We start from the raw sequence: 25,284 nt of genomic DNA on the forward strand, positions 1-25,284 counted from the left end.
ATAGGGGATTTTCAGAGAGGAAACTAGGAAAGAAGATAACATTAGAAATGTAAATTTAAAAAAATCTAATAAAAAATGAAAAAAATTGGGGAATAGATCTAAACAGAAGAGAAGAGAAGAGAAGAGAAGAGAAGAGAAGAGAAGAGAAGAGAAGAGAAGAGAAGAGAAGAGAAGAGAAGAGAAGAGAAAAAAGAAAAGAAATCTACGGGCTGGCAAATGGCTCAGAGGTTGAAAATGCTTACTTGAAAAAGACCAAGTTAAGATTCTCTGCATCCACACGGGTTGGCTCACAAATATCTTCAACACCTCAGACAGCTGTACTCACACTCAGCTATGTGTAGTGGTGCTTGACTGAAATTCCAGCAACCCCATGAAGAGGCAGAAAGAAGATTCCAGACCAGCCTGGACTACATAGCAAGAGCCTGTCTTAGGGGGGAAACTGGATGGGAGAAACAGTTCACTGAGTAAAACCTAATGGTCTGAGATCTGAACTGACTTTTGCAAGATGTTCTCTGCTCTGACCTCCACACGTGCCCCACAATAGGTGGACCCACAACCACACCATCTGAGAGAGAGAGAGAGAGAGAGAGAGAGAGAGATTTCTCAGCAGTTACGAGCACTTCCATACAATCTTAACACATGGTGGCTCACCACCATCTGTAACTCCAGTTCCAGAGAAATTAATGCCTTCTGGTCTTTGCAGACACTGCACACATATGCTGCACAGACATACATACTAGAAAAACAACCATACACATAAAATAAAAATAAATCTTAAACTCAAAGCAACTTCCCACTCCTATCAAAATATGACAGTTTCTACTTCATCAAGATTTTAAACCACAAAAACAAACAAAAAACTCTGGTATATTGGGAATGTTTGGAACGGAGATAAAGACTTAACGAATCCATCAATGAGGTAAGGGCTAAGAAATTCATCTTTCCACTGCTCAGGAACTTTGGGTCCTGAGGAAGAAAAAAAGGGGCAACTGCTTGCTTTCAGTTTATTTGCATATATCTGTATTCATCTACTTAAGACACAGTTTCAAGCACCCCAAGCTGGCCTCCAACTCTTGATGTAGCAGAGGATGACCTTGAACCCCGGATCCTCCTACGTCCACCTCCCAAGGTCTGAGAGTTTAGGTGAGAGCCGTGGGTGGCACCCTGGGCTTTGTGCACGCCGCCAGGCCAAGTCCCCAGCCTCCTCTAGATGATCCTCCCAGTCCAAGACAAAGTTCCGGGAAGTGGACTCAGAGTGCTTCCTCTCACGGTCCGTTTCCTCGACATCCCCATCGAGACCAGCCAGCCCCGGGCAGCTTCTGGAACGCGGAGCGCATGGCTCGCAGCCCACGCGCAGTCGCGCCCGCTCGCCTGCTCACCTTGTTGGTGAGGTGAGAAGCCAGGTAACAGGTGCAAAAGGTGAGGCCGAGCAGCGACCGCCTCACGCTCATCTGTCAGCTCTCCTGGCTTCTCGGGGACAGCCAGCAGAGCCCAGCCTGCCACCTCAGTCTCCGCCGCCCGGACACGAGGCTCTGCTCAGCCAATCAGCGGGCCACTCGCCCGGGCGCCCGCCTCCTTAAAGGGGCCGCGTGCGCAAGGGCTCTAAGTGTTTCTGCTGGAGGGGCATCTTCTGGGTAGCAGGACCCGTGTCCTCTCTGGCTGCCAGTGGTAGGAAATGGTGGAATAAGTAAACACGTTACGGAAGATGTCATAGCCTTTCTTTACTGTTTGAAGAAAAATAGCCATAGCTATTACTGAATGGCTGGATGGAAATGCTGTAGGCTTTATCGAAGCCACCACACACCCACTTTTTACTGTAGTGTTGAGGACTATAACCCAGGTCCTCATATTTTCATAAAAGGTGCTTTCCAAATTGATCCCAGTCTAGATCGCAATCTTCAAACAGAATGAAATGTGAAGAAGTAAATCCAATGACATATGGATGGAATTTTAAAATGCCCTCACCATTTCAAAAGACTTCACAAAAATATTTCCTTTTTAAGGGCATGTTGGTGCATGGTCTTTAGTCCCAGCATGTGGAAGAAAGAGGCAGGCAGATTCTGTGAGTTTAAGGCCTGCATGGTCCACATAGCCAGGGCTACACAGTGAGACCCTGTCTCAAAAAGAAAAAAAAAGTGTGTGAAAAAATCTATGAAACCAAAATGTTTAAATTCATTGCCAGAAAACACTGGCCTTGATAAAGTTTTGATATTCCCTCTTTGTTTTGTCCTTTCCCAAGCTTTGTACACTAAAGCAATGGATTCCTCAGGTTGGCTCCTACTTAATTGTCCCGGCTCACGGAACGCGGAAGCAGTGTGGAAAGGGTGTAAGGATGAGCTAGAAGGGAAAGGTAAGATGACATGCTGGCTTCTGGACACGACAGCTATCTGCACTCATGAGCTCACTGCAGCTATGGTTACCAACATACAACCTGCACAAGATCAGGCCAACGTGGGAATCGGTCAGCGCGGCAGCAAGCACCACCAAGTGGAATCTGGGGTTCCAGAGGAAAGAAGGCAGAAAGGATATGAAAATCTAAGCAGGGACAGAACAGGTACCTGGGAGGAATGGGAGAACGGCGGTGGACAGAATCAAATACACCTGTATACACATGAAACTTTCAAGGAATAAATAAAATGTCTTTAAAATTTGTTCATATTGTATGAGGTTTAATATCCATGATGGAATTAAAAATGTGTAAAAATGTAGTACTAACTGTCAGTTTGACAGAATCTAGAATCAACTGGGAGATAGGTCTCTGGGAATGTCTGTGGTGATTATTTTGATTACATTAACTGAAGTGTGTTGCAGAATATTTGATCACATTGTGAACTCCAATATTGTGGTGTTTACTGAAAAAGCCTATTTCTAGTTGTGGTGCAGCTCAGCCTTAGCGCACAGGTTTAATCCCTCTGGCTGGAATACAGAAACCACCTTAATATACACCTCTAATCCCAAACAATGAAGGTAAAGCTAGTTATAGAAGGAAGCCCCTAAAGCTAGTTATAGAAGGAAGCCCCTATGTTTGAAAGTGAGGTGTAATTGAGTGACAAACAAAGTGTCGAGTCAGAGAAAGACTTGACAGAATAGGATAGGCCCAACTCTCAGGAGAACAGAAAGGAAGGGGAAGTTACTTGAGGAGGCAGTGCAGAGAGAGAAAAGAGGCAGTTTCACTGGGACAGTCATAGACAGGTTGCAGAGAGAGAACAAGCCAGACACAGGTGAAGACAGAATGAGCCAGAGAATAAGAAGGTGCCAGAAGATTAGAACAGATTGCTAAAGTTAGTATGAGGCCAAGCAAAGTCAGTCAGAAACTGAAAAAAGCCAGTTTGAATCAGCCAGCATGGAGAAGAGTTTGAGCCACAATAGCTGAGTTGATGAGCCAGCCAGAGTTCAGGAAGAGCCACTAAAGGGTGAGCTGATTCAGCAGGAAGTCGTCTCGGAGGCTGAAATCATTCCAGGACTAGACAAAATTGTATGGAGGCTAGAAGCTTCCAGGACTAGGCTTAGGTTAGCAGACAGCAGCAAACAAGTTACTTTTACAGAAGTGGGAGGAGCCACCCCATGTGAAGGCACCATTCTCTCCCTGGGGTTCTGGACTGTTCATTGGCAGCAGTCTGTTTCTGGCTGTGGACATGATGTGCCCAGCTACTCCATGCTCTGGTTGCCTTGGCTTCTCCACTAGGAGCAGCTGGATTGTGAGGTAGAGCAAACCTTCCTCCTTTTAACTGTTTCTGTTAGTGCTGGGGACTAGGAATCATCACGCAAACCCTGCAAACCCTGATCTCAGCAAGCAAGAACAATTTTAAAAATTCACTAGCACTGGAAAAAAGAAATAATAAACAATAAAAGGAAAGCCTAGAATCAAACAAGCTTCAAGTCCAGTCCAATCCAGACACTCAGCACTGGGGACGCCTCTGGGGACTGGGTGTCACTGAGGACTAGAGTGGCTGCAGGTTCAGGCTTCATCTAACACTTGTGATCTGGGTTTGCATTTCTACCGGCCCGTGTGGATAACTTACAGTCCCCAACTTTAGTTAGCTTGTTCATTTGTGTGGCAAACTTCTGGGAAAAGCAACTTTAAGATTGCTTTGGGCTCAGTCCTTCCTGGCTGAGAGGGCTTGACAGAGCAGAGTATGCCTGGAAGTAGAGGAGAAACACGGCCTGAGCTCTGGAGTCTCTCCCTCCCTCCCCTTGCTTCCCAGCCCCAGCCTAGTGAGTGATGTGGCCCGTTCTCACCTCCTTCTAGCTAACCTTCTCTAGAAACATACTCGTTACTGGTCTTGGGCCACTTTGTGGTTCTTTTTCCTTCCACCCTTCTCCACCCCTTTCCCACCCCTTCAGCCTCTAACACTAGATAGGAGAGAAGCAAGGATAGACAGGGAAGGGGCTATGCTCCTTAGACTACTTCCTGCCGATTGGGGTGGCAAGTTTCTTGGCGTAAGTTTGTTATTCACAATCAGGCATCTAATTTCTTCTTCTATTGTTTCTTCTTCTATTGTTTCTTTCAGGCATCTAATTTCTTCTTCTATTGTTTATATATATATATATATATATATATATATATATATATATATATATAGGGTTGAGGTGCAGTGGCGTTTGATCCCGTCTAGCGCACGAGGCCCCCGGTCCCGCTTCCCAGCACCTGCAGTGAGGATGTCCCACCCGTCCCTGGCAGCCAAGCCCTCCAACTCCAAGAACCCGCAAGTCTTCTTTGACGTGGACATCGGTGGGGAGAGAGTTGGACGAATCGTTTTAGAATTGTTCACAGATATTGTTCCCAAAACTGCAGAAAATTTTCGTGCGTTGTGTACAGGAGAAAAAGGAACTGGGCCCACGACCGGGAAGCCTCTGCATTTTAAAGGATGCCCTTTCCACCGAATTATTAAGAAATTTATGATTCAGGGTGGAGACTTCTCAAATCAGAATGGGACAGGTGGCGAAAGTATTTATGGTGAAAAATTTGAAGATGAAAATTTTCATTATAAGCATGATTGGGAGGGTTTGCTGAGCATGGCAAATGCAGGCCCCAATACAAATGCTTCTCAGTTCTTTCTCACAACAGTTCCAACTCCTCATTTGGATGGGAAACATGTGGTATTTGGTCAAGTCATAAAAGGACTAGGTGTGGCAAGGATGCTTGAAAATGTAGAAGTGAATGGTGAAAACCCTGCTAAACTCTGTAATTGCAGAATGTGGAGAATTGAAAGAAGGGGATGACTGGGGAATATTCCCCAACGATGGCTCTGGTGATAGTCATCCAGACCTCCCCGAGGATGCAGGTGTAGATTTAAAAGATGTAGATAAAATTTTATTAATATCTGAAGACTTAAAAAACATTGGAAATACTTTTTTCAAGTCTCAAAACTGGGAGATGGCTATTAAAAATATGCAAATGTTTTAAGGTATGTGGATAGTTCAAAGGCTGTTATTGAGAAAGCAGATAGATCCAGACTGCAGCCTATAGCCTTAAGTTGTGTGCTGAATGTTGGTGCTTGTAAGCTGAAGATGTCAAATTGGCAGGGGGAAATTGACAGTTGCTTAGAGGCTCTTGAAATGGACCCTTCAAATACTAAAGCACTGTACTGAAAAGCACAAGGATGGCAAGGATTGAAAGAATATGATCAAGCGTTGGCTGATCTTAAGAAGGCACAGGAGATAGACCCAGGAGATAAAGCTATCCAGGCCGAATTGCTTAAAGTCAAACAAACGATAAAGGCACAGAAAGATAGAGAAAGCTGTGTATGCAAAAATGTTTGCTTAATAATGATTAAACTCTCTTTAACTATTATACATTGATTATATAAAGGACAATGTCTATTACTGTCTACATGATCCCCGATGTGTTTCCCTTGATCTTTGTCATTGTTTACGTAACAGTGCTGACATAGGTTCCTTCTTAATAAAGAGTTAAAATATATATATGTGTGTGTGTGTGTGTGTATGTGTGTGTGTGTGGTACACACACACAATCAAGGGTCCTTCATATAGCTCAGCAGGTAAAGGCACCTGCCACCAAGCCTGGCCTACATACACATGGCCTACATGGCACATGTGAGTGCCCCACCACCATAAACAAACAAACAAACAAACGAATGAATGAATGTATAAAATTGTGGGTTTTTTTTTTAGATTTATTTATTTTATTCATATGAGTACACTGTTGCTGTCTTCAGACACACCAGAAGAGGGCATAGGATCCTATGATAGATGGCTGTGAGCCACCATGTGGTTGTTAGGAATTGAACTCAGGACCTCTGGAAGAGCAGTTAGTGCTTTTAACCACTGCGCCATTTCTCCAATAAAAAATTTTAAAACCTGTTAAATCAACAACAAAAAAGCCAGAGCTCAGCAGGGCAGTGGTGGTGCATGCCTTTAATCCTGGCACTCAGGAGGCAGAGGCAGATGGATCTCTGAGTCTGGGGCTAGCCTGATCTACAAGGTGAGTTCCAGGACAGCCAGGGCTACACACAGAAATCCTGTTTAGGTGAGAGGGGATAACAACAACAGGTCCAGGACCACTCTCACCTCACTCATCTTGTTCTGGGTGCTTCGTGACTGTAAAGAGTGGGCCAAGCTGAGGGCATGAGGGTAAAAGTACTTAGCACACCAGAACAGACACAGGAAATATTTATTAAAGAACATACTGCAGGGCTGAACAGGTGGTTCAGCAATTGAAGCTCTCCCTCCCTGTGCAAGCATGCGGTCTGGAGTCTAGCTCTCCACCCATGTAAATGCCAGGTGGGCATGGGGGCCACTGTAACTCCAGCTGTGGAAGGTAAAAGACAGAGGACCCCCTGGTGACAGACAGGAACCCTCAATACAACTGACAAGGCCACAAAAGCTCCCAGAGATAATGTGTGTTTTCTCAAACAAGGATGTTAAACACCACAAGTGAGCTAGGCTTGCTTAGGGCGGGATTTGTTATCCTCGAATCTCTCACTCAGGTACCTCACAAAACCACCTCATAACGTCATTTGCAAAAGGAAACGGTGTCTGACCAGTAAACCAGCTTGGATAGGTTTGTTACTTAGTTTTCAAACGCTACTAAAAATTTCCAAGTTTGCCTAATTTTTAAACCTTGTGGGAGATTACAGGCTTTGAGCAACATAACTTAAGAAGTCACAGGATCATGTATTCATTCATATATTTATACATATATACATACATTGATTGTAAAGGTACTTAATAGCAACTGTCTTTCAAAAGCAAAGCAGATTTAAATTTAAATTCATTTCAGCATTAAAACACCAAAGAGCCTTAGTTCTGTTTTCTTTGGAGACCAAAGAGCATGCTGATTCCGAGTTCTGACACTGGAAATGTGTTAACTGTTTTCTCTCAGCTGAGCACCACTGGGCTCTTCAGGAGAGGGAGAGCAAAAGCTGCAGGAAGCCCTTACATGTCATGCTTCCTTCATTCCATAACTAAACAGGTAAAACCCCACTCAAAGACTCCATCACATCTTACAGGTCTAAATGCTGTCATTGGTACCCCAACCCAAAACTAAAATCTTGGAAATAAAAGAAAGATCCGAGTTGGAATATGCAGTCACCTAAGAGAAGCGTGTTAAAATACCTACGACTTGAAATTACACAGATGGCAACACATTCAAAACATGTGTCAAGGCAAATCTTTGCAGCCCTCCCTGACTGACTGTCAGGGTAGCCTTACTGCAATCACCCAGCAGACAGCTGTCAGAAATATCTTTCTGATATGCAAACTAAAGCATCACTCTGCTTTTAATGTCATCTCGGCTCTTGCTATTTCTTTCTTTTTTTCTTTTTTTTTTTTTGTCGTAACAACCAGCTCTGAGTTTTTTAATTATTTATTTATTTATTTATTTTTGGTTTTTTGACACAGGGTTTCTCTGTATAGCCCTGGCTGTCTTGGAACTCACTTTGTAGACCAGGCTGGCTTCGAACTCAGAAATCCGCCTGCCTCTGCCTCCCGAGTGCTGGAATTAAAGGCGTGTGCCACCACCACGCCCGGCATTATTTTTTATTTTTATTTTTTATCTTAGCTCTTATGATTTGATCTGAACAACCCCCACAAAGCTCATGTGTTAAAATGCTAGGCGGCCAGCTGGAGGGGTCATTTAATTTCCAAACTGAGTTACTTGATTCTATGACCCTGTTTCATTTTTCAGGTGGAATCTTCTCCTCAACATCATTTGTGAGATTAAAACCCGACTAGTGCTTGGATATAGTGATGTATAATGCTTACGCTTTTCCAGTCACTATACAAATTTCCCAACAAAATAGAGAATCACAAATTTTATTGCGCCGTCTTATATTTTGCTCAGTATTATGCCACATAGTCAGCAGTTTTTCTCATTCCACACCCGCCCTCAAATGACTCTTAACACAGCCGCAATCCGTATCACTATCACTTCCCCCTCTTTGAACATGCCAGTTCCGCCGCCGCCGCCCCCTCCGCCAATCCGTCCGGGTTTCGAATTACCCCGGGAAATAATGATCAGAGACAGCCTGGCTTGAGCATTCGGAGGCCACGCTGGTTGAATTAATTAGATTCGGTGACTGGGAGGAAGGGACCGGAAGGCGGTGCCTGCCCAGGGAGTACCCGCTGAGAGAAAGCCAAACCCTGCCAAGCCGTGCCAGGAGCCCGTCAACGCGTCAACACCAACTCTTGCCAGAAGACCTTTGAACCGGAGGCGCAGAGACCGGAAGTACAGCCCTCCCGGGGTACGAACAGCCAATCAGAAGTGAGATCCCGAGCGTAGAGGGCGGAAAAGAAGCGGTCCAGTTCCGGCCGCGGCCACCGCCGCCGCCATCTGTCACCTCACCTCCCGCACCGGCAGCGGGTTGCCCGTGCCCCGCCCGTGTCCTCGGCGGAGCCCTCTCTTCCTCTTGTCACCTCTCGGCTCCCGGTCTGGTCTCTGCCTTCTTCCCCGAATGGATCTGGTCGGAGTGTCTTCGCCTGAGCCGGGGCCCGCAGCAGCTTGGGGACCCAGTAAGGTGAGCGAGCGGTGGTCACGGCAAGTGAGCCAGCTCAGGCCAGACGCTGGTCTCGGAAGCTAGGAGACGTGAGTCGGGCGAGCCTGGGGCGGGACCCTGACGGCTTCGCTCAGGGTGCTCGGGGGTCCGACTGGATCTGTCCGGTGGTCTTCTCCGTTTGTTTCTGCACGGGAGCGGAGCGGCCCCCACGGACGCCGAGGTTTGAGGGGAAACAGCTGGCTCCCGGTTTTCACTGGCCAAGTGGGTCAGCCCAGCCCCGAGAAAGCTTAGCAAACTGTCGCTTTCAGACGAGTGCGGCTATCCCAGTTCGACGGTGTCTTGTTTTTGAAGTGTTAAAGATAAAAATCTAGGTGCGCCTTCCTCGCTCCATCTAATTATACTAAAGTGGGCAGTAATGCTGTAAAATGGTTATGAATTTTCGTGTTCTACCATAAGCTTGGTTTTTCTGTACCTCTCGAGTGACAGACTACGATTCTTTTCTGTTCGCGTCTGACTTTAAGCCTCCTCTTTCTCGTGTTACATGGTTAGGATGTAAAGGCCGGTAACACTTGCTGAGAGCAACAGTGCTTCCTTTGGGGTTTGGATCCCTCAGGTTTAAGGTCGTGAAGGAGATCCAGCCGTCTAAAACCTCGTAATAGTTTTTTGCATGCTAACTCAGAGTATTTTGCCTCATTTATTAATTAAGTTGTTAGTCTTAATGGACCCTGCCTATTTTTAATCCAGAAAAAGAGATAATTAACTGTTGAGTTTTGGATTTTGTGGGGTTTGGTGTGAAAGGGTTGGTTTTTCGAGACAGGGTTTCTCTGTGTAGCCCTGGCTGTCCTGAAACTTGCTCTGTAGACCAGGCTGGCCTTGAACTCAGAGATCCACCTGCGTCTGCCTCCCAAGTGCTGGGATTACAGGCGTGCGCCACCACTGCCCGTCAACTGTTCAGTTTTTTAAAAGTTGGTTTTATAAGTTTATAAGCCTGTAGGAAGATTCAAATGTTGTACTGGTAAATATGGTTCCATCTTCATGTCATAGCATGGATAAACATTTGTGTGTGAGGCTCTGACTTTGTGGATGAGGTCAAAATGAATATACATAAAATAACAAAAGTAGAGGCCAGGTTCTTTGAATTTTCCAGCTAAACACCCACAGAAATTGGAGGAAAATTTCACTTAAAAACATGTACCCCGAGAACATGTTTCACTTCCTAAATAAATAATGCCAGACAAACAATGCCCTCCACCCTCTCCTCTAAGTGTATGTCAACAGAACTTTAAAATCTCATTTTCATCATTTACAAAAACCTTTCCTTCCCTAAGCCTGGAAAACCACAGTGAGTGCCTGGGAGGAGGAGATGCAGAGGCCCTGAGAGTGAGTGGGGCTGCTTGACGCTTTAAAGAATTATTAATGCATAGTTTGATAGAAGGGAGCTTACTCTTCTGTTTATTTGTTGTATATGTTCTGATTGAAGTATACTGGGAAAATCCATCCCACAGATCGATCGGTCTATCTGTCTGTATAGTTATAGCAAATATAACTGAAGATGAACACAGTAGAGTTAGCATGAGTGTGCAATTACACATTCAGTCAGGCCATGGAATGATGATGTCATCAGATCTGATGTAAACTCTGGAAAGTCTGTTATACTTGAGAGAATAAAAGTTACAAAGAAAAAGCATGTCTTAGTAGTGCTGAAAAAGTTTTGACCTCACAGTTCACTTGACGGGGTCCCAGTGACAGACACTGCCATTCCAGACAAAGAGTTACAGGCCATAGCCCAAAACAGTGAGGGACTGTCAAACCGGGGGCAGAAGTCGGGACGTCTCTAGCTCCAACAGGGAGTTGTAGAAATGAATCCATGGAACTGCTGCAGACACCAGAGTGTCTGAGAAACTCAGAACCCAGAGGAGCTTAAGGAGACGTGACAACTCTAATGTGGTGTCCTGATGTGATTCTACGTCAGAAAAAGGCATTTGGGAAAAGCTAAGGAAATATTATATAAGGTATGGACTTAGTGTTAGCATATTGCTAGGTATGGTAGTGTGTACCTATAGTTCTAAGGCTGAATGCAAGAAAATCAGGAGTTCAAAGTCAGGCTGGGCTGTCTAGTGAAGACCTTGTCTCAAAATCTGTCAGTATTTAATGGTGCGTACCTGTAACCCCGGCGCTGCAGAAGCTGAAGTAGGAGAACTGAAAGCAGGTGGGAGGTGAAGTTTCAAGAAAAGTTCTATTAATTATGGTGAATGTGCAATTCTAGTACGAGATGTTGACCCTTAGGTTAGGGAAAACCCAGAACATTTTTTCCAGAGATGTTTGACTCATTCATTGACTCACTGACAATGTGTCCTGGATTATTTGATTAGAAAAAGGATCTTCCTGTGAGTTGTGATCTCAGACTTGCTTTAAGTAGAGGACTGAACTTTTGTTACTGGTTGCCTCTTTTGAGTTTGTCATTTTTCATTTTACCTGAGTCTGTCCCCACAGATAGCATCAGTAAAAACCTTTCTATAATGTGGAGTGAGCAGCTAGGAGCAGACACATCATTTGGAACCAAAGGAAAGAAGGCTGATTCCCCTTCGACCTGCACTAGCCAGACTGATGAATGTGGCCATGGTCAAGAGGAGCAGAGTGGTGGGACTTCACCAGATTACATGATGGGACCATCTCAGGGTTAAGGATTTAGGAAGGTGGCTATGGGTCTGTCAGATACAGTGTTAGTTAGGCTTATATAGCTGGACCCAGAATGCTTGAGAGACCCATTTAACGGGCGAAAGATTCTGCCTCATGATTTCAGAATGTTCAGATCAGGGTCACTTGGTGTGGTTTGGGGCCTGTAGTGAGGCCACATGTCATGGAAGTCAGAGCTGAGGATCTGGAAGGAAGCAGAGCAGACCCCTTGTGGTCTAGTTGTCTCTGGGAAGCCCTCACAGGCACACCCAGAGGAGTGACTGGAACCCAGGCATTTCTTAGTCTGATTATATTGACATGCACAATTGACCTCAGATGCTCTCAGAAAGGATTGGGCGTTGTTTCTCAGATGGCCTCCATGGTATGTACAAATATATTGATGGACAGAATTGTGAGTCAAGAGTCACTGATGGGGTAGGAGTCCGAGATTTCCTGTTGCCTTGGGTTTACTGCCACTTTAATTTTTTCAAGTTTCTTGTTATTGTGTACATGTATGATGCAGGGGGTGGGGCACATGTGCCATGGTTTGCATATGGAGATAAGACAACTTTATGGACTTGGTTCTCTCCTTCCAGCTTTCCGTGGGCTCTGGGGATTGAACAAGCAAGGTTGTCATGCTTGCTCCACAGGTGTCTTACCTCACTACGGCCTCTTAACTACTCAGTAGAGTCTCTAGAGATTGACAGCTCTCTCCACCACATATCCCTGGTGCCAGTTCATAGGGAAGCCCCTGGTACATATTCCACGCCCCTTTCAGCATGGTGAGCATTTGTGGAGTGTTCCCTTCCCCAAAGCTGTCCCTCACAGAGCCCAGGGGAATTTTGTGGAAGGCTTTTACTAGCTACTTTTAAATGTTTCAATTTGATTTTAAACTGTGGGAGCCTGAAATTGTGACTTACCTAACTCAAGGAAGTTGTGTCAGTGGGAGGTGGCCCAGTTGAACTGGTTGGCAGAGATAGGGGAAGTATAGCTGTGGATGTGAGGTTCCATAGGCCGTGGTCACTGTGAGTGGGCAGTGCCGTGTACTGTTTATATCTGTGCTCTGTGGTTTTGGACTTATATTTGGGGGAATAGAGAAACTGCTATTTCAAAGTAACAAAATTCCTGCCTGACATTGTTGACTCTTCTGAGGAGTGTGTCAGCATAGAGTTTATAGTTAATGTCTTTAGAATCTGGTGATGACAGTAGACCCTGAGCCTCAGAAATAGGCAGGCAAGATGTGGAAGGGACTTGAGCAATTTGAGATGCTGAAAGGCACCAGACCCCTGCAGCTTCAGACTACGTTTGGTTATCTTTGCATTGTTTCCTGTGGCGTGTATCTTGTGGTACTTACTTGAAAGTTTCTGTGTCTGAAGCTCTGAACTGAGTCCTGAGGATAAGAGTTCATGTTCTGTCCTGGCTGCACTTTAGTGCTGACTGTACTAATTTGTCTCAGTTTCTAAGCCTTTAACATGTAGATGATATGGCCTGATGGAGTGGCTCATGCCCTTAATTAATCCCAGCACATGAGATGCAGAGCCTGGTCCACAGTTTCAAGACAACCAAAACTACAGAACAGAGACCTAATTCAAATGAGAATCCAAGGGCTGGTGAGATGGCTCAGTGGGTAAGAGCACCGGACTACTCTTCCGAAGGTCTGGAGTTCAAATCCCAGCAACCACATGGTGGCTCATAACCATCTGTAACAAGATCTGATGGCCTCTTCTGCAGTGTCTGAAGACAGCTACAGTGTACTTACATAAAATAAATAAATAAATCTTTAAAAAAAAAAAATGAGAATCCAAGAAATGGCTCCTCATCCAAGTGAAGGGTTTTATTATAGATCTGAGGGAAAGTACAGCTTGAGGTGTCTGGAAAGGTTCACACTGGACTTGGCCATGCTTGGGGAGAAGAGAGAAGCAAGCAAGAGAAAGGAGAGTCATGGAAAGCACAGCCATGAGACTGAAGAGGTACAATAGAGGGTGGGAAGGAGAAGTGCTGGGAGGAGCCACAGGTACTGAGTGAGTCTTATCTGGATTTTTTGAGATCTGATAAGACCAACCAACCAATAAAGAAATAATGTAGCTACTCAAATTGTGTCATGATTTAAATATGACTTAAATGTGGGAAATATTGAAATGTTATCCGTTGGACTGGGAATGTAGTTCATGCTATTGCCTGGAATGGCAGTTACCTAGAATGGACCTTAGATTCAATCTCCACCACTGCAACAACAACAACAACAACAACAAAAGGAGGGGCAGGAGCCTGCTATTTGGTTGATATTTGTGGTAAGAATTGTGACTAGGAGAATACAGTCATCTGCTTTTAGAGCTTGGACTTTGGAATAGATCAGACCAAGAACTTCTTTTAATTAATTTATTTTTACTTCACTTGCATACATGTTTATATGAGGGTGTTGAATCCCCTAGAAATGGAATTACAGACAACTGTGATCTTCCATGTGAATATGGGAATTGAACCTTTGGAAGAGCATCCAGTTACTCTTAATTGCTGAGCCATCTCTCCACCCCCCACCCCACCCCCACGAAGATTTCTAGGTTAAAGAGCAGACGGCCAAAGAAAGCCATGTTCTGCACATTACAGAGAGCTTCAGTCAACTTTATTTTTTTTTATTAAAAGATTTGTTTTATTTATTTATTTATTTATTATATGTAAGTACACTGTAGCTGACTTCAGATGCACCAGAAGAGGGCGTCAGATCTCATTTTGGGTGGTCGTGAGCCACCATGTGGTTGCTGGGAATTGAACTTAGGACCTTTGGAGGAACAGTCAGTGCTTTTACCCTCTGAGCCATCTCTCCAGCCCCTTCAGTCAACTTTCAGGAAGTCTCTGCTCTTCTACTACATGTACTTCTGAGGTGGGGCCTCCCATGAGGATGGACCAACTCTACAATGGCTACTGTAGGTGTGTGCAAGGGGCCATGTACGCCTCTTCTGTCTTAGTCCAGACAAAACTTACTCTGGTTCCCTTAGTCATGAAATAATTGTTCATCACTCTCAGGTTCTATCCTGGCAGCCTATACAGTCAGTTCTGACCCTCTGACCACAGTGCTCTGGAACCTGAGCATGGGTGGTTCCCCTGTCCAGTTGTCTCAGAGTCTCATGGACCTTTGCTGTCTCACCTTGGTTAAATAGTTTTGTGGCCAATATGGATATCAATGTTTGTTAATTCTGTAGTAGACACTCATTAAGGAATGAGCTCAGACAGTGAAAGTAACACAACGTTTAACTTAGGCCATGTAACTAGTAAAATCTACATTTTGATAAAAGCTCTGAATTGTGGAAAATTGAATCAAGACAAGGAGTAAATGATGATTTGGATGTTTTAGAAAAGTGTGAACTAATCTAGAATCTGTGTTTTAGGAAAGCTGAGACACTAAGCTACGTGTCTAACTTAGGTAGGTCAGTGCTGAAGAAGAATCCCAGGAACATTACTCTTTTGTAATCATATTTTGTTAAGTCTGATTCTCAGATCCTAAAGTGGGCAATACATATTTTGTGGCTTCTTCTTGGTTCTATTTTAGCATATACTCAGACATCTTAAGGAAGATTGACACTTGTATAAGGAGCCATGTCCTTATGCTTAGATTGGAATTAGGCATAACTCTTGAGTGGGATTAGAATTGTATTAGTTGGTAAGATTAATTTCTTTTTTCTTTCTGAGACATCCTTGCTTTCTTTGTAGGGCAGACTGGCCTGAAACAATCCTTTTCCTTTAGCTTCCTAAGTACTGGAATTACAGGAGTGAATCATGTGGCTGGTGATACAGTCTATTCCCACAAGAGAATCTATGAGGGAAGCTAAGTCACAAGCAGAAAGGTTTGATGAGGAATGGATTGGCACAAGGGAGTTAATTGTATTCGAACTCCTTGCCTCCCGGGTGATGCTGTGTACTTTTTCAACCTTGAGAACACACCTACCCAAAGGCCAGGTGCATGTCTCAGGTTACATTTACCCTCTGTAGGATTTGCACTGGGAGGTTGTCACGTGGCTCAATGGAGAAAGACACCCGTTGCCAGGCCTGGCAGTCTGATTTCTGTCCAATCCCTGGGACTCATGGTAGAAGGAGAGATGCAACTCCCACGAGGTGTCCTTTGACCTAACTTGCATTGTGGTGCTTGCACACAAAGTAACAAGTGAAAGTGCAATTAACAAAAAAAGATGCTTTCTTTTAAAATGAATTTTGTTAATAGTGAATCACTCATTTTGATAGTTTTAACTAGTTTGATTCTCAAAAGGTAACCTTGTTTTCAACTATGTAGTTACTATTATAAAGTTTTTCTCTTTTGTTTAAACAGTGCCCATGGGCTACCCCTCAAAACACAGTATCCTGTTCACTGACCGAGGTGATGAGTGAGGAGCTGGCTAAAGAGCTGCAGTTGGAAGAAGAAGCGGCTGCCTTCCCTGAAGTTGTGTACGTGACACACGTACAGCACTTGTTGTAACACAGCTTTAGAGTCTGACTGGGGATTGTTGTTACACATGAGTAAGAGTGCACACTCAGCCATGCAAAAGAAAGCTCACTGTACCTAATTCATCCTGATTTTCAGTACAGAGCAAATAGCCCCTAACGTTTTGGACACTCAAAAAAGAACTCAGAAATTTTCAGATTTTAGAGTATTNTGAATTATAATTTTTCAGATCAAGAATACTTAGACATTAGTCATTTCAGACTTTGGGTCTGAAAACTTTCAAAATCATAAGTCCTTTTGGTCTCAAGCAATTTGGATAAGAGATTCTGAGTTTATATTATCTCAGACAAACCACCCTGCCTCTGGGCTTTGTCCCTGTCAATGCAACACTTGAACATTTGAGGTATTATTTTCTAGTGTCTGTTGTCTGTTTCTTCGTTAGTTTTCTTTTTGCTTTGGTTAGATTATAGACAACAAGCATTCTGGGTTTCCATATGGATTTCCTGACAGACCCTGTAGGTCTCTCTCTCAGCGCTCAATCCTAGCTGCGGCTCTCAGAGTTGGCTGTGGGTTTGAAGCTGGCTGGACAGAAGATGGTAAATATGTCGGTTGATTCTTGCCTCTTCTTCAGTGGGATTTTAGCGTTTCAAAGATGCCTTCTTCTCGCACAGTCAGTAGCTGTTAGCACGGCATGTCAGATCAGCTTATCACCTTGTTTTGAACAGTGTTGCTGAAGGACCGTTTATTTCTGGAGAAAACATTGACACTTCCAGCGACCTAATGCTGGCTCAGATGCTGCAGATGGAATTTGACAGAGAATATGATGCACAGCTTAGGCGTGAAGAAAAGAAGTTCAATGGTGATAGCAAAGGTACCAGCCTCACGTGCCATTTCCACTGGGTGGTGGGGGTGCCTGTGTACGCTCCTAAATAAGCCATCAACCGTTTTACCTTTTAAGTCTCCATTTCATTTGAAAACTATCGGAAAGTTCATCCTTTTGAAGACAGTGACAGCTCTGAAGACGAGGTTGACTGGCAGGACACTCGAGATGATCCCTACAGACCAGGTGCTTCTTGTTTCTAGGGCACAGTTGGGAAGGGTAGAATATAGAAGAGTAATGTCTCCAGTGAACTTGTCTACATTCATGTTTATATTTGGATCTCATTTGATTATTCACTCTATTAGATTCAAGTGTTTCTCCAGTGTCTTTTGCTGAATGCAAGACTTTATTACTTGCTGTTCTTATATTCTTGGCTTTTCTTAATTGCCTTTAGCAAAGCCAATTCCTACTCCCAAAAAGGGTTTTATTGGAAAAGGAAAAGACATCACCACCAAGCATGATGAAGTAGTATGTGGAAGAAAGAACACAGCAAGAATGGAAAATGTAAGTTACAGATAGTTAAATACATTTTAAAAAGAGCCTTTCGGTCCAGGTATGGTGCCGTGCCTTTAATCCCAGTATTGGGAGACAGAGACGTGGTGTACATGGTGAGTTCCAGGCCAGCCGGGGCTACATAGTGAACACAAAAACACAAAGCACGAACACAAGCCAGCAGCATTCTGGATGCAGTATAGGACATTTCTAAAGCTTTATTTTTCTTTTATTTATTTCATATGGTCTCACACCAGAGTTGAGGCTGGCCTCATGCTCCTTTTTGTGCTGCCTCTACTATGGCCATTACCTCAGGCTGCAGAGGTGAATGTACAAGTCCTAAACCCAGTGTGCAAAAGAGTACACAGTTCTGTGGGGTAAAATATATGATGATAGTTTCCAAACTAACTTAATTTACAGGATTCTAAAATTAAGAAGAAAAGCGGAGCCCCTAGTACATGACTTTTTACACAATAGCATTTTTATAGGACACAGCAATAGGGACAGGAAAAGAGCTAGAAAAGGAAAAACTTGCACTTGTTCTTCCAGAGGACCCAAGTTTGACTTCCAGCACCCACATCAGGTGGTTCACAACCAACTATATACTCCAGCTCCACCGCTGCAGGAAATCTGATGCCTCTGCCTCCGAGGTCATTCACATGTGCTTGTGCATGTGTACCCACACACAGTTAAGAAGAAATCGTGAAACCAAAAAGTCTTGGGTACTGGCAACAGCTCAGCAGTTTATAGTTGTTGCTTCTCCTGCAGAGGACTTGGACTTGTCTCCCAGCACCCACATGGTGTCTCACAACCATCCTTGACTCTGGTTCCAGAGGATGTGATGCTCTTTTGGTTTCCATGGGCACAAGCATGCACATGGTACATTCATATAGGCAAAACACCCACACATACAAATTAATATTTTTAAAACTTTGTGTGTGTGTGTGTGTGTGTGTGTGTGTGAGAGAGAGAGAGAGAGAGAGAGAGAGAGAGAGAGAGAGAGAGAGAGAGAGAGTCAGAGATAGAGACAGAGACAGAGACAAACAGGTTTTCAGGTGCGTGTGGAGGCCTGAGGAGGAGGACGTTGGATCCCCTGGCACTGAGTCAAAGGTTGCTGTAAACCCGTTTACATGGGTGCTAGGAACTGACTCAGGTTCTCTGGAAGAACAAGTGTTCCTAACTGAGGAGCCATTTCTCCAGTCTAAAGAATTTTCTTTCATAAATACTGTGGTCGGTAAGAATGCAGACCTTAGCATACAAATGCACGTCTAGTAAATATCTCATTGGGTGTGGTTGTGCTGTATTCTGAGGAAATACTTGGTATGGCTCCGGAACAGTGCTGCTGAGCAGAGCTTAGTGATGGGGAATACCACCTACCCTGTCTTCTGTGGTAATCAACTCAAATTTAAATACCCACCAATGTCTAGCAGCTAACTAAGTGGACTGTGATTGCCATAGAGGTGATTGTACAGTTAACTGTAGCAATTTAGTCTTCAAAAATAATTTATGAGAGTAGACTTTATAACATTGTGTTCTTTGGCATGAAAATAAGGAACAAAACAAATGCTGAGAGACATTCACTTTAGAGATGGTGAAGTGTTTCCCTGAATAGGATAGGCCATCCTTTGGGCTGCACTTTCTTTGTGTTGCTCCCCTGGGCCTGTGGGTTGTTTCTGTATGAGGTCATCTGTTGAGTATGAAATCTATTGCAAGATTAACTTCTCACCGTTGCTTCCAACATCGTGGCCACCATGTGAAAACATTTAACTCCTGACTTTTCTGTTTTTGTCAGTTTGCACCTGGCTTTCAGGTAGGGGATGGAATTGGAATGGATTTAAAACTATCCAACCACGTCTTTAATGCCTTAAAACAACATGCCTACTCAGAAGAGCGTCGGAGTGCCCGTCTCCACGAGAAGAAGGAACATTCTACCGCTGTAAGCATGCTTAACACCTCCCCACTTGGTTGACAAATTCATATTACAAACAGTGTTTGCGGGGGGGGGGGGGAAGAACAAAACAAAAACTTAATGTTTACTCCCACCCCTCTCCCTGAAATCGGCTTTCCAAATCAGTGCTACTTGAGTGATGTTGCTTTTTGGCATTTTCTGATTTAACATTCAGTTAATCAGTTATTGAAGACACATATGGAGTTTTCAATTTCTGGAAGCAGTGCTGCCAGGCTCACAGGATTTGGTGTAGAGGGTGAAGCCCCTCTTCCTGTGTGGCCCCTCACATGAAAGTGGTACCCAGGACAGCACCCAGAGCTCAGCCTCCAGCAGCAACCATCACCTTCAGTTGGCTCATCTTCTGTTGCACCCAGGAGACAGATGCAGTGGCCCAGGTGGCAGCATGGTAGCTGGTGCTGTGGCTGTTAAACATACACCCGGCCAGGTGTCATCAGAGGCTTCAGTGGAGGTAGTAATTTTGAGCCTGCAAATCCTGACATCACCTACCAGGACCCTAAAGGAACCCAACTGGCTTAGCAGAGACAGTTGGTGACCCTTGATTTCATGAGATTCAACAAGTTTTAACATGTCCAGAACCTGTATGAGGTTAACTCCTCCTGCCTGCCAGGGACTAGTCTAGTCAAGGAGTTCAAATTGAGCTCAGGTGGCTCATGCCTATAATCCCAGCACATTGGAGTTTGAGGCTAACACAGCAGTATTGCCATGAGTTTGAGGGTAGCCTGGGCTTTACAGTGATTTCCTGGCCAGCCTGGACTAATGATATCTTATCCAAAAAAAAAAAATTACAGTTACATTATTTGCTCTCTGGGCTAATGCAGTTGAAAAAATGTTTGAAAACTGGACATGAAAGTATAATGTATAAGCTGAACTAAACCCTGGCTATCCTGGAATTTGCTTTTCAGGCTAGCCTTGAACTCAGAGATACACATGCCTCTATCCTCCCAAGTGCTGGGACTAAACGGCATGTGTTGCTGCACCCCACGACTTTTTTAGTAATCTTATTGCTTCAGAATGCCATGGCCATACTGAGATTACAGGACTTGCGGCAGAGCACGTGGTGATATGGCCTTCTTAAGCCATCTGAATGATATTACTTGTGAATTAATTAGAATTAAGGGTTTTTCCCCAAAAAAAGTTTTTTTTATTATTATTATTTATTTATTATATGTAAGTACACTGTAGCTGTCATTAGACACTCCAGAAGAGGGAGTCAGATCTCATTGCGGATGGTTGTGAGCCACCATGTGGTTGCTGGGATTTGAACTTGGGACCTTTGGAAGAGCAGTCGGGTACTCTTACCAGCTGAGCCATCTCACCAGCCCCCCAAAAAAGTTTTTTTAATCACAGAAATTTAGAGCATGTACTGTGCATTTAGTTGAATGTTCCAGATGTCTAAAGATCTATTTTATTTCATATTTATGGGCATTTCATCTGTCTTTGTACCAAGTGGGTGCCTAATACCCTTGATTAGGGGTATTAGGGACTGGAGTTACAGACAGTTATGAACTGATGTGTGGGTGCTGGGAATTGAACTCAGGTCCTTGGAAGAGCAGCCAGTGCTCTTAATTGCCCACACATCTCTCCAGCCCAGATGTTCTAGATTTAAAAAAAAAAAAAAAAAGAAAAGTTTTTGCCTATTACACTGACATTTATAACTTAATAGTCTCTAGTGTTTTTACATTAATGAAGATAATATCTATTTTGAAAATAACAAAATTACTACTCTTTAGAACACTAATCTTTTTATTGTAATGAAGATAATGTGTACTATTCTGACAATAAGTGAACTTATTAAACACTTAAAAAGCTAAAAGAGGACCAGAGAGCTGGCTCCGTGTAATGTAAAGAACATGTATTGTTCTTGCAGAGGCTCAGAGTTCAGTCTCAAGTCTGCTTTAGCACATCCACATGTACACATAAATAAAAAGATAACATTTTTCTAAAACCTGTAAGACTGCTGAGAGAGTTATTTAAACTTGGTTAAAGTTGGTAAAGTAAGATTTTGATTAAGTCAGTGTTTGGGTTTTGATTTGTTTTAACTTCCAGTTTCTTTTTTAAGGGCAGAATGTGGAAGTTATAGCCAAAGAGTGTCATTTCAAGACTCAGTAATAGGGAGCCACAAGGGTACACAGGGGAAGATGTCACTAGGTTGGTACTGGCTCAGGACTGGAAGGGAGAAGCTGTTGTCTTCTAGCCTCAGAATATCTCCAGAGGTGTTGTACGAATCCTGCCTTCATAAAAGGTAGAGGAGACACCTGGGTCCCCAGTGGAGGATACCTAGCTAGGTAGAGAAGATGTTGTAGGGCAATCAAGAAAGGTCAGAGGTTAGGGAAGGGGAGGATCTTTGTATACATTAAATCTAGAGATTTACAATCTACACACTCCTGCCTGGCATCCCAAATATACCACTTACCACCTGCGTACACTTCCCCCAGTCCATATTGGTTGTAATCTTGGCTTATGTCCCACCCACAGTCCTGGCAATAGTGTGGGGGCTGAGGCGGGGAGCACATTGCTGCCATGGAAGGTGACAGCAGGAATGTGACCCCCACTCCTCCAGTCCCTTCTCAGCTCTGTCGCTGCAGGGGAGCTGTGATGATACTCTCCGTTCAGTTTTCTCCTCTGGGGCTAATCATTTATCTTGGGACAAAATTGGGGGTTACCAGAGGCCAGAGGGAATGTGCCAATGAATAGGAGTCCTGAACACTGTATCTATGGCCTCCGAGACTGGAACGGTGCAAGGAGCCATCACTGTCTCTGAACCTTGTCTACTTTAGTATCATTCCAGGAGGATGGGGAAGAGTGGATGAGTATAAGCATACGGGGCAGGACTCGGGGCTTTGCTTTCCTTGAGGAGATTCCTTTCCAGACCCACACCATCTTCCATAAAGTGGGGAGCCAGAGCTAGGAAGCCAGCGGTGCTGTGAGAAGGACGGTGAGGCCCTTGGTCGGAACAGATGCTCTTCCGGGAAGCTAGTTTTCCCAGTACATCAGAGCCTCTCGCTATGCACATCGAGGCTCGTGGTGAACTGAATAGGCTGATTTCTCCCTGAGGTCAGTTGGAGGAAGCACAGCAGATGAGCGGTCATCTTCAGACACATCCAGAGCAGGCTGTGGGTGGGCCTGAGTCCCTTACACACAGTCTGTGCCTGTGTCCACACTCAGACACACTGTATCTCACCTACTCTGTGCTCTACACCTTGGGATCGCCCTTCAGTGTCTCTTCTTACCTTTCAACATGGGTTACTATGGCTCTGCTCTCAACACTTGAAGTCCCTTTGGGGCTATTCCTCAAGAAGCTGTGACTCTATCTCTTTAGCCTCATGACACTGGAGCTGAAAGCCAGGGGCCCTGAGGAAAGAAGTATATCATTGTGATCATGCTCTTATAAGAGCCTGCTTTGCATATGCCTTTAAAGAGTCTTTCATGTTGACCATTTTTACTTATAGAACTTTATCTCTTACAGGAAAAAGCAGTTGATCCTAAGACACGCTTACTTATGTATAAAATGGTCAACTCTGGAATGTTGGAGACAATCACTGGCTGTATTAGTACAGGAAAGGAATCTGTTGTCTTTCATGCATATGGAGGGAGGTAAATGAAAAACCAAAACCAAAACAGTACCATGGTGTGAAAACACCTTTCTCCTCAGGACTGATGGATTTACACATAATCTAACTTAATGCTGCAGAGCAAGTAGAGTCATTTAGAAATCATTACTGTAGAAAGGTTAGATGTTACTTTTTATTTATTTTGTACTCATAAGCATTCAAATGCCTGTTAATCAAGTCTTTGCCTTTAGTTTTCATAATTATTTCTCTTTACACACATCCATAATGCACAAACATATTAAGTTGGATTGTTAAATTCTAAAAAAAAGAGGACAGAAGGTAGCACTGGGCCTGGGGATGTGGCTCTGTGGTAGAGCACATGCTTAGCACATATAAGGCCCTGGGTCCAATCCCAGCACAAAACCAAAACAACCAAAAAGGAAGGGGGTGTGTGGGGGACAGGCTTGCCTCTTTGAACCTCTAATCTGAAACAGAATACTCACTGTGGGATTTCTGTAGAGCACAGTGAGATCGTATTTTGTAATTGCTGGTGTTAATCTTAAACATTCATTTCTTCCTTATACTTTTCAACACAGGCTTCCTTGAAATAAGACATATATGACTTAATGTACAAATTATTGTAAAACAAAAGATTGGCCATGACTAAAACTTTACAAAAAAGTGTTAGAAATAGTCTTCATATGAACTTACAGACTTTTTCCATAAATAACAATTTTGAGTCCAATCTTTCAGAAGTTTATATATGTTTGTTACCTTAAGGACGTGTAGGTATTAGCAGACCTTTCTGTATTCTAGACTTATGTGTGTGCGTGTGTGTGTGCATATGTGCACCAGTGAGAGTAAGCGGCTGAATGGCATTGGCTCCCTGGAGCTGGAGTTACAGGTGTTTGTGAGTGTCCTATGCGCGAGCTGCGAACACATTCCAGTCCTCTGGAGCGGGAAGCACAGCAAGTGCTCTTAACTTCTGAGCCATCTCTCCTTCCCTGACCATGCCACTCTAAATGACATGGGAACTTGTAGGGAGATCCTTGAATTTAGATGTAGTTTTACAGGCATGCCCTGAAGCTCAATTCCTAAAGAATCACCATAGACACACGGTATGCCTTGTTTTTCCTTCTTTGTTAAATAGTTAGTGGAAGGCTTCACTGAATGGAGAGCTGGTTTTGTTCCCTTTCAAATTCTGAGCTAGCTAGTATAACAAATAATGTTTCTTGGGGTTTCATGGTTTTCCCCTTTGATTTTTTTTTTTTTTTTTTTTTTAATATATTTTCTTGGGGCTGGAGAGTTGGCTCAGACGGTCAAGTGCTTGTTGTGCATGTGTGAGGACTGGAGTTTCCTGTGCTCCTATAGCAGGATGGGGCTGGAGACAGCAGAGGCCCTGGAAGTTTATGGTCAGCTTGCCTGGCACACCGACAACAAGTCTCTGCCCAAGGTAGAAGGCAAGGACCAATGCCCTTGGTTGTCTACTGACCCTCATTCACACAAGGACGTAAAAGGAAGAGTACATATGGTCTTTGTCACCACAACAGTCAGTCAGACTCTCTCATAACAGGAGGAGTTCACTGCAGTAAGAACACTGATGAACACAGAAAAAGCATGCAGTTGGTTACACACACGGGAAGACCACAGTAGGGAAGGAAGAGACATGGGTGAGGTCATTGCCAGACACATTCAGGGAAGACATCATGAGGAAGTCAGTCCGACCTCAGCTTTTTCTTGAAAGTGAGCAAAACCCCCAATATTGACAGACAAATGCTAGTTGAAGAAGTACGTAGTCATTATCTGTAGCTGCTTATCCACATAGGTATTTCTGTATGTGTGTTAGTCAGATTATTATTATTATTATTCCTTTTTTTGTTTTTTGTTTTTTTTGTTTTGTTTTGTTTTTGAGACAGGGTTTCTCTGTATAGCCCTGGCTGTCCTGGAACTAACTTTGTAGGCCACACTGGCCTCGAACTCAGAAATCCGCCTGTCTCTGCCTCCCAAATGCTGGGATTAAGACGTGCAACACCACGCCCAACTTTTCCTTTTTTTTTTTTTTTTTAAATTGGTTTTCAAGACAGGGTTTCTCAGTGTAACCAGCCCTGGCTGTCCTGGACTTGCTTTTTAGACTAGGCTGGCCTTGAGCTCACAGAGATCTGCCTGCCTCTGATTGTCAGGATTAAAGATGTGGTTCACCACTCTTGGCTTAGTCAGAGTTCTTTTAAAGAACAGAAATGATAGAATTACATACATAGGATTGTATGTGTATACATCTGTGTGTGTGTGTGTGTGTGTGTGTATATATATATATATATATATAT

At 43.8% G+C, this 25,284-nt stretch overlaps 2 protein-coding genes and 1 pseudogene across 5 annotated transcripts in view; 2 read left to right on the forward strand and 1 right to left on the reverse strand.

The window, feature by feature from the left end:
- Tmem241 (transmembrane protein 241) overlaps positions 1-1,528 on the reverse strand; it is a 126,965-nt gene extending 125,437 nt beyond the window's left edge. For 2 of the 3 annotated variants that reach the window (XM_029547271.1, XM_029547270.1), the window contains exon 1: positions 1,380-1,489. In XM_029547271.1, coding sequence (XP_029403131.1) covers positions 1,380-1,451 — 72 coding nt within the window. In that variant the 5' untranslated portion in view covers positions 1,452-1,489. Of the gene's footprint in view, positions 1-1,379 lie in introns of all 3 variants that reach the window. The other variant, XM_021214871.1, reaches the window with a different exon arrangement.
- A 3,131-nt stretch (positions 1,529-4,659) lies between these two features.
- LOC110333299 lies at positions 4,660-5,836 on the forward strand (annotated as a pseudogene).
- A 2,876-nt stretch (positions 5,837-8,712) lies between these two features.
- Riok3 (RIO kinase 3) overlaps positions 8,713-25,284 on the forward strand; it is a 27,446-nt gene continuing 10,874 nt past the window's right edge. The window contains exons 1-7 of one of the 2 annotated variants that reach the window (XM_021214266.1): positions 8,713-8,978; positions 15,955-16,070; positions 16,794-16,939; positions 17,027-17,134; positions 17,343-17,452; positions 19,233-19,376; positions 22,876-23,003. In XM_021214266.1, the coding sequence (XP_021069925.1) occupies positions 8,916-8,978; positions 15,955-16,070; positions 16,794-16,939; positions 17,027-17,134; positions 17,343-17,452; positions 19,233-19,376; positions 22,876-23,003 (815 nt within the window). In that variant the 5' untranslated portion in view covers positions 8,713-8,915. The other variant, XM_029546931.1, reaches the window with a different exon arrangement.

This window comes from Mus pahari, chromosome 15 (genome assembly GCF_900095145.1).
Source record: "Mus pahari chromosome 15, PAHARI_EIJ_v1.1, whole genome shotgun sequence".
In the NCBI taxonomy this organism is placed as follows: Eukaryota; Metazoa; Chordata; class Mammalia; order Rodentia; family Muridae; genus Mus; species Mus pahari.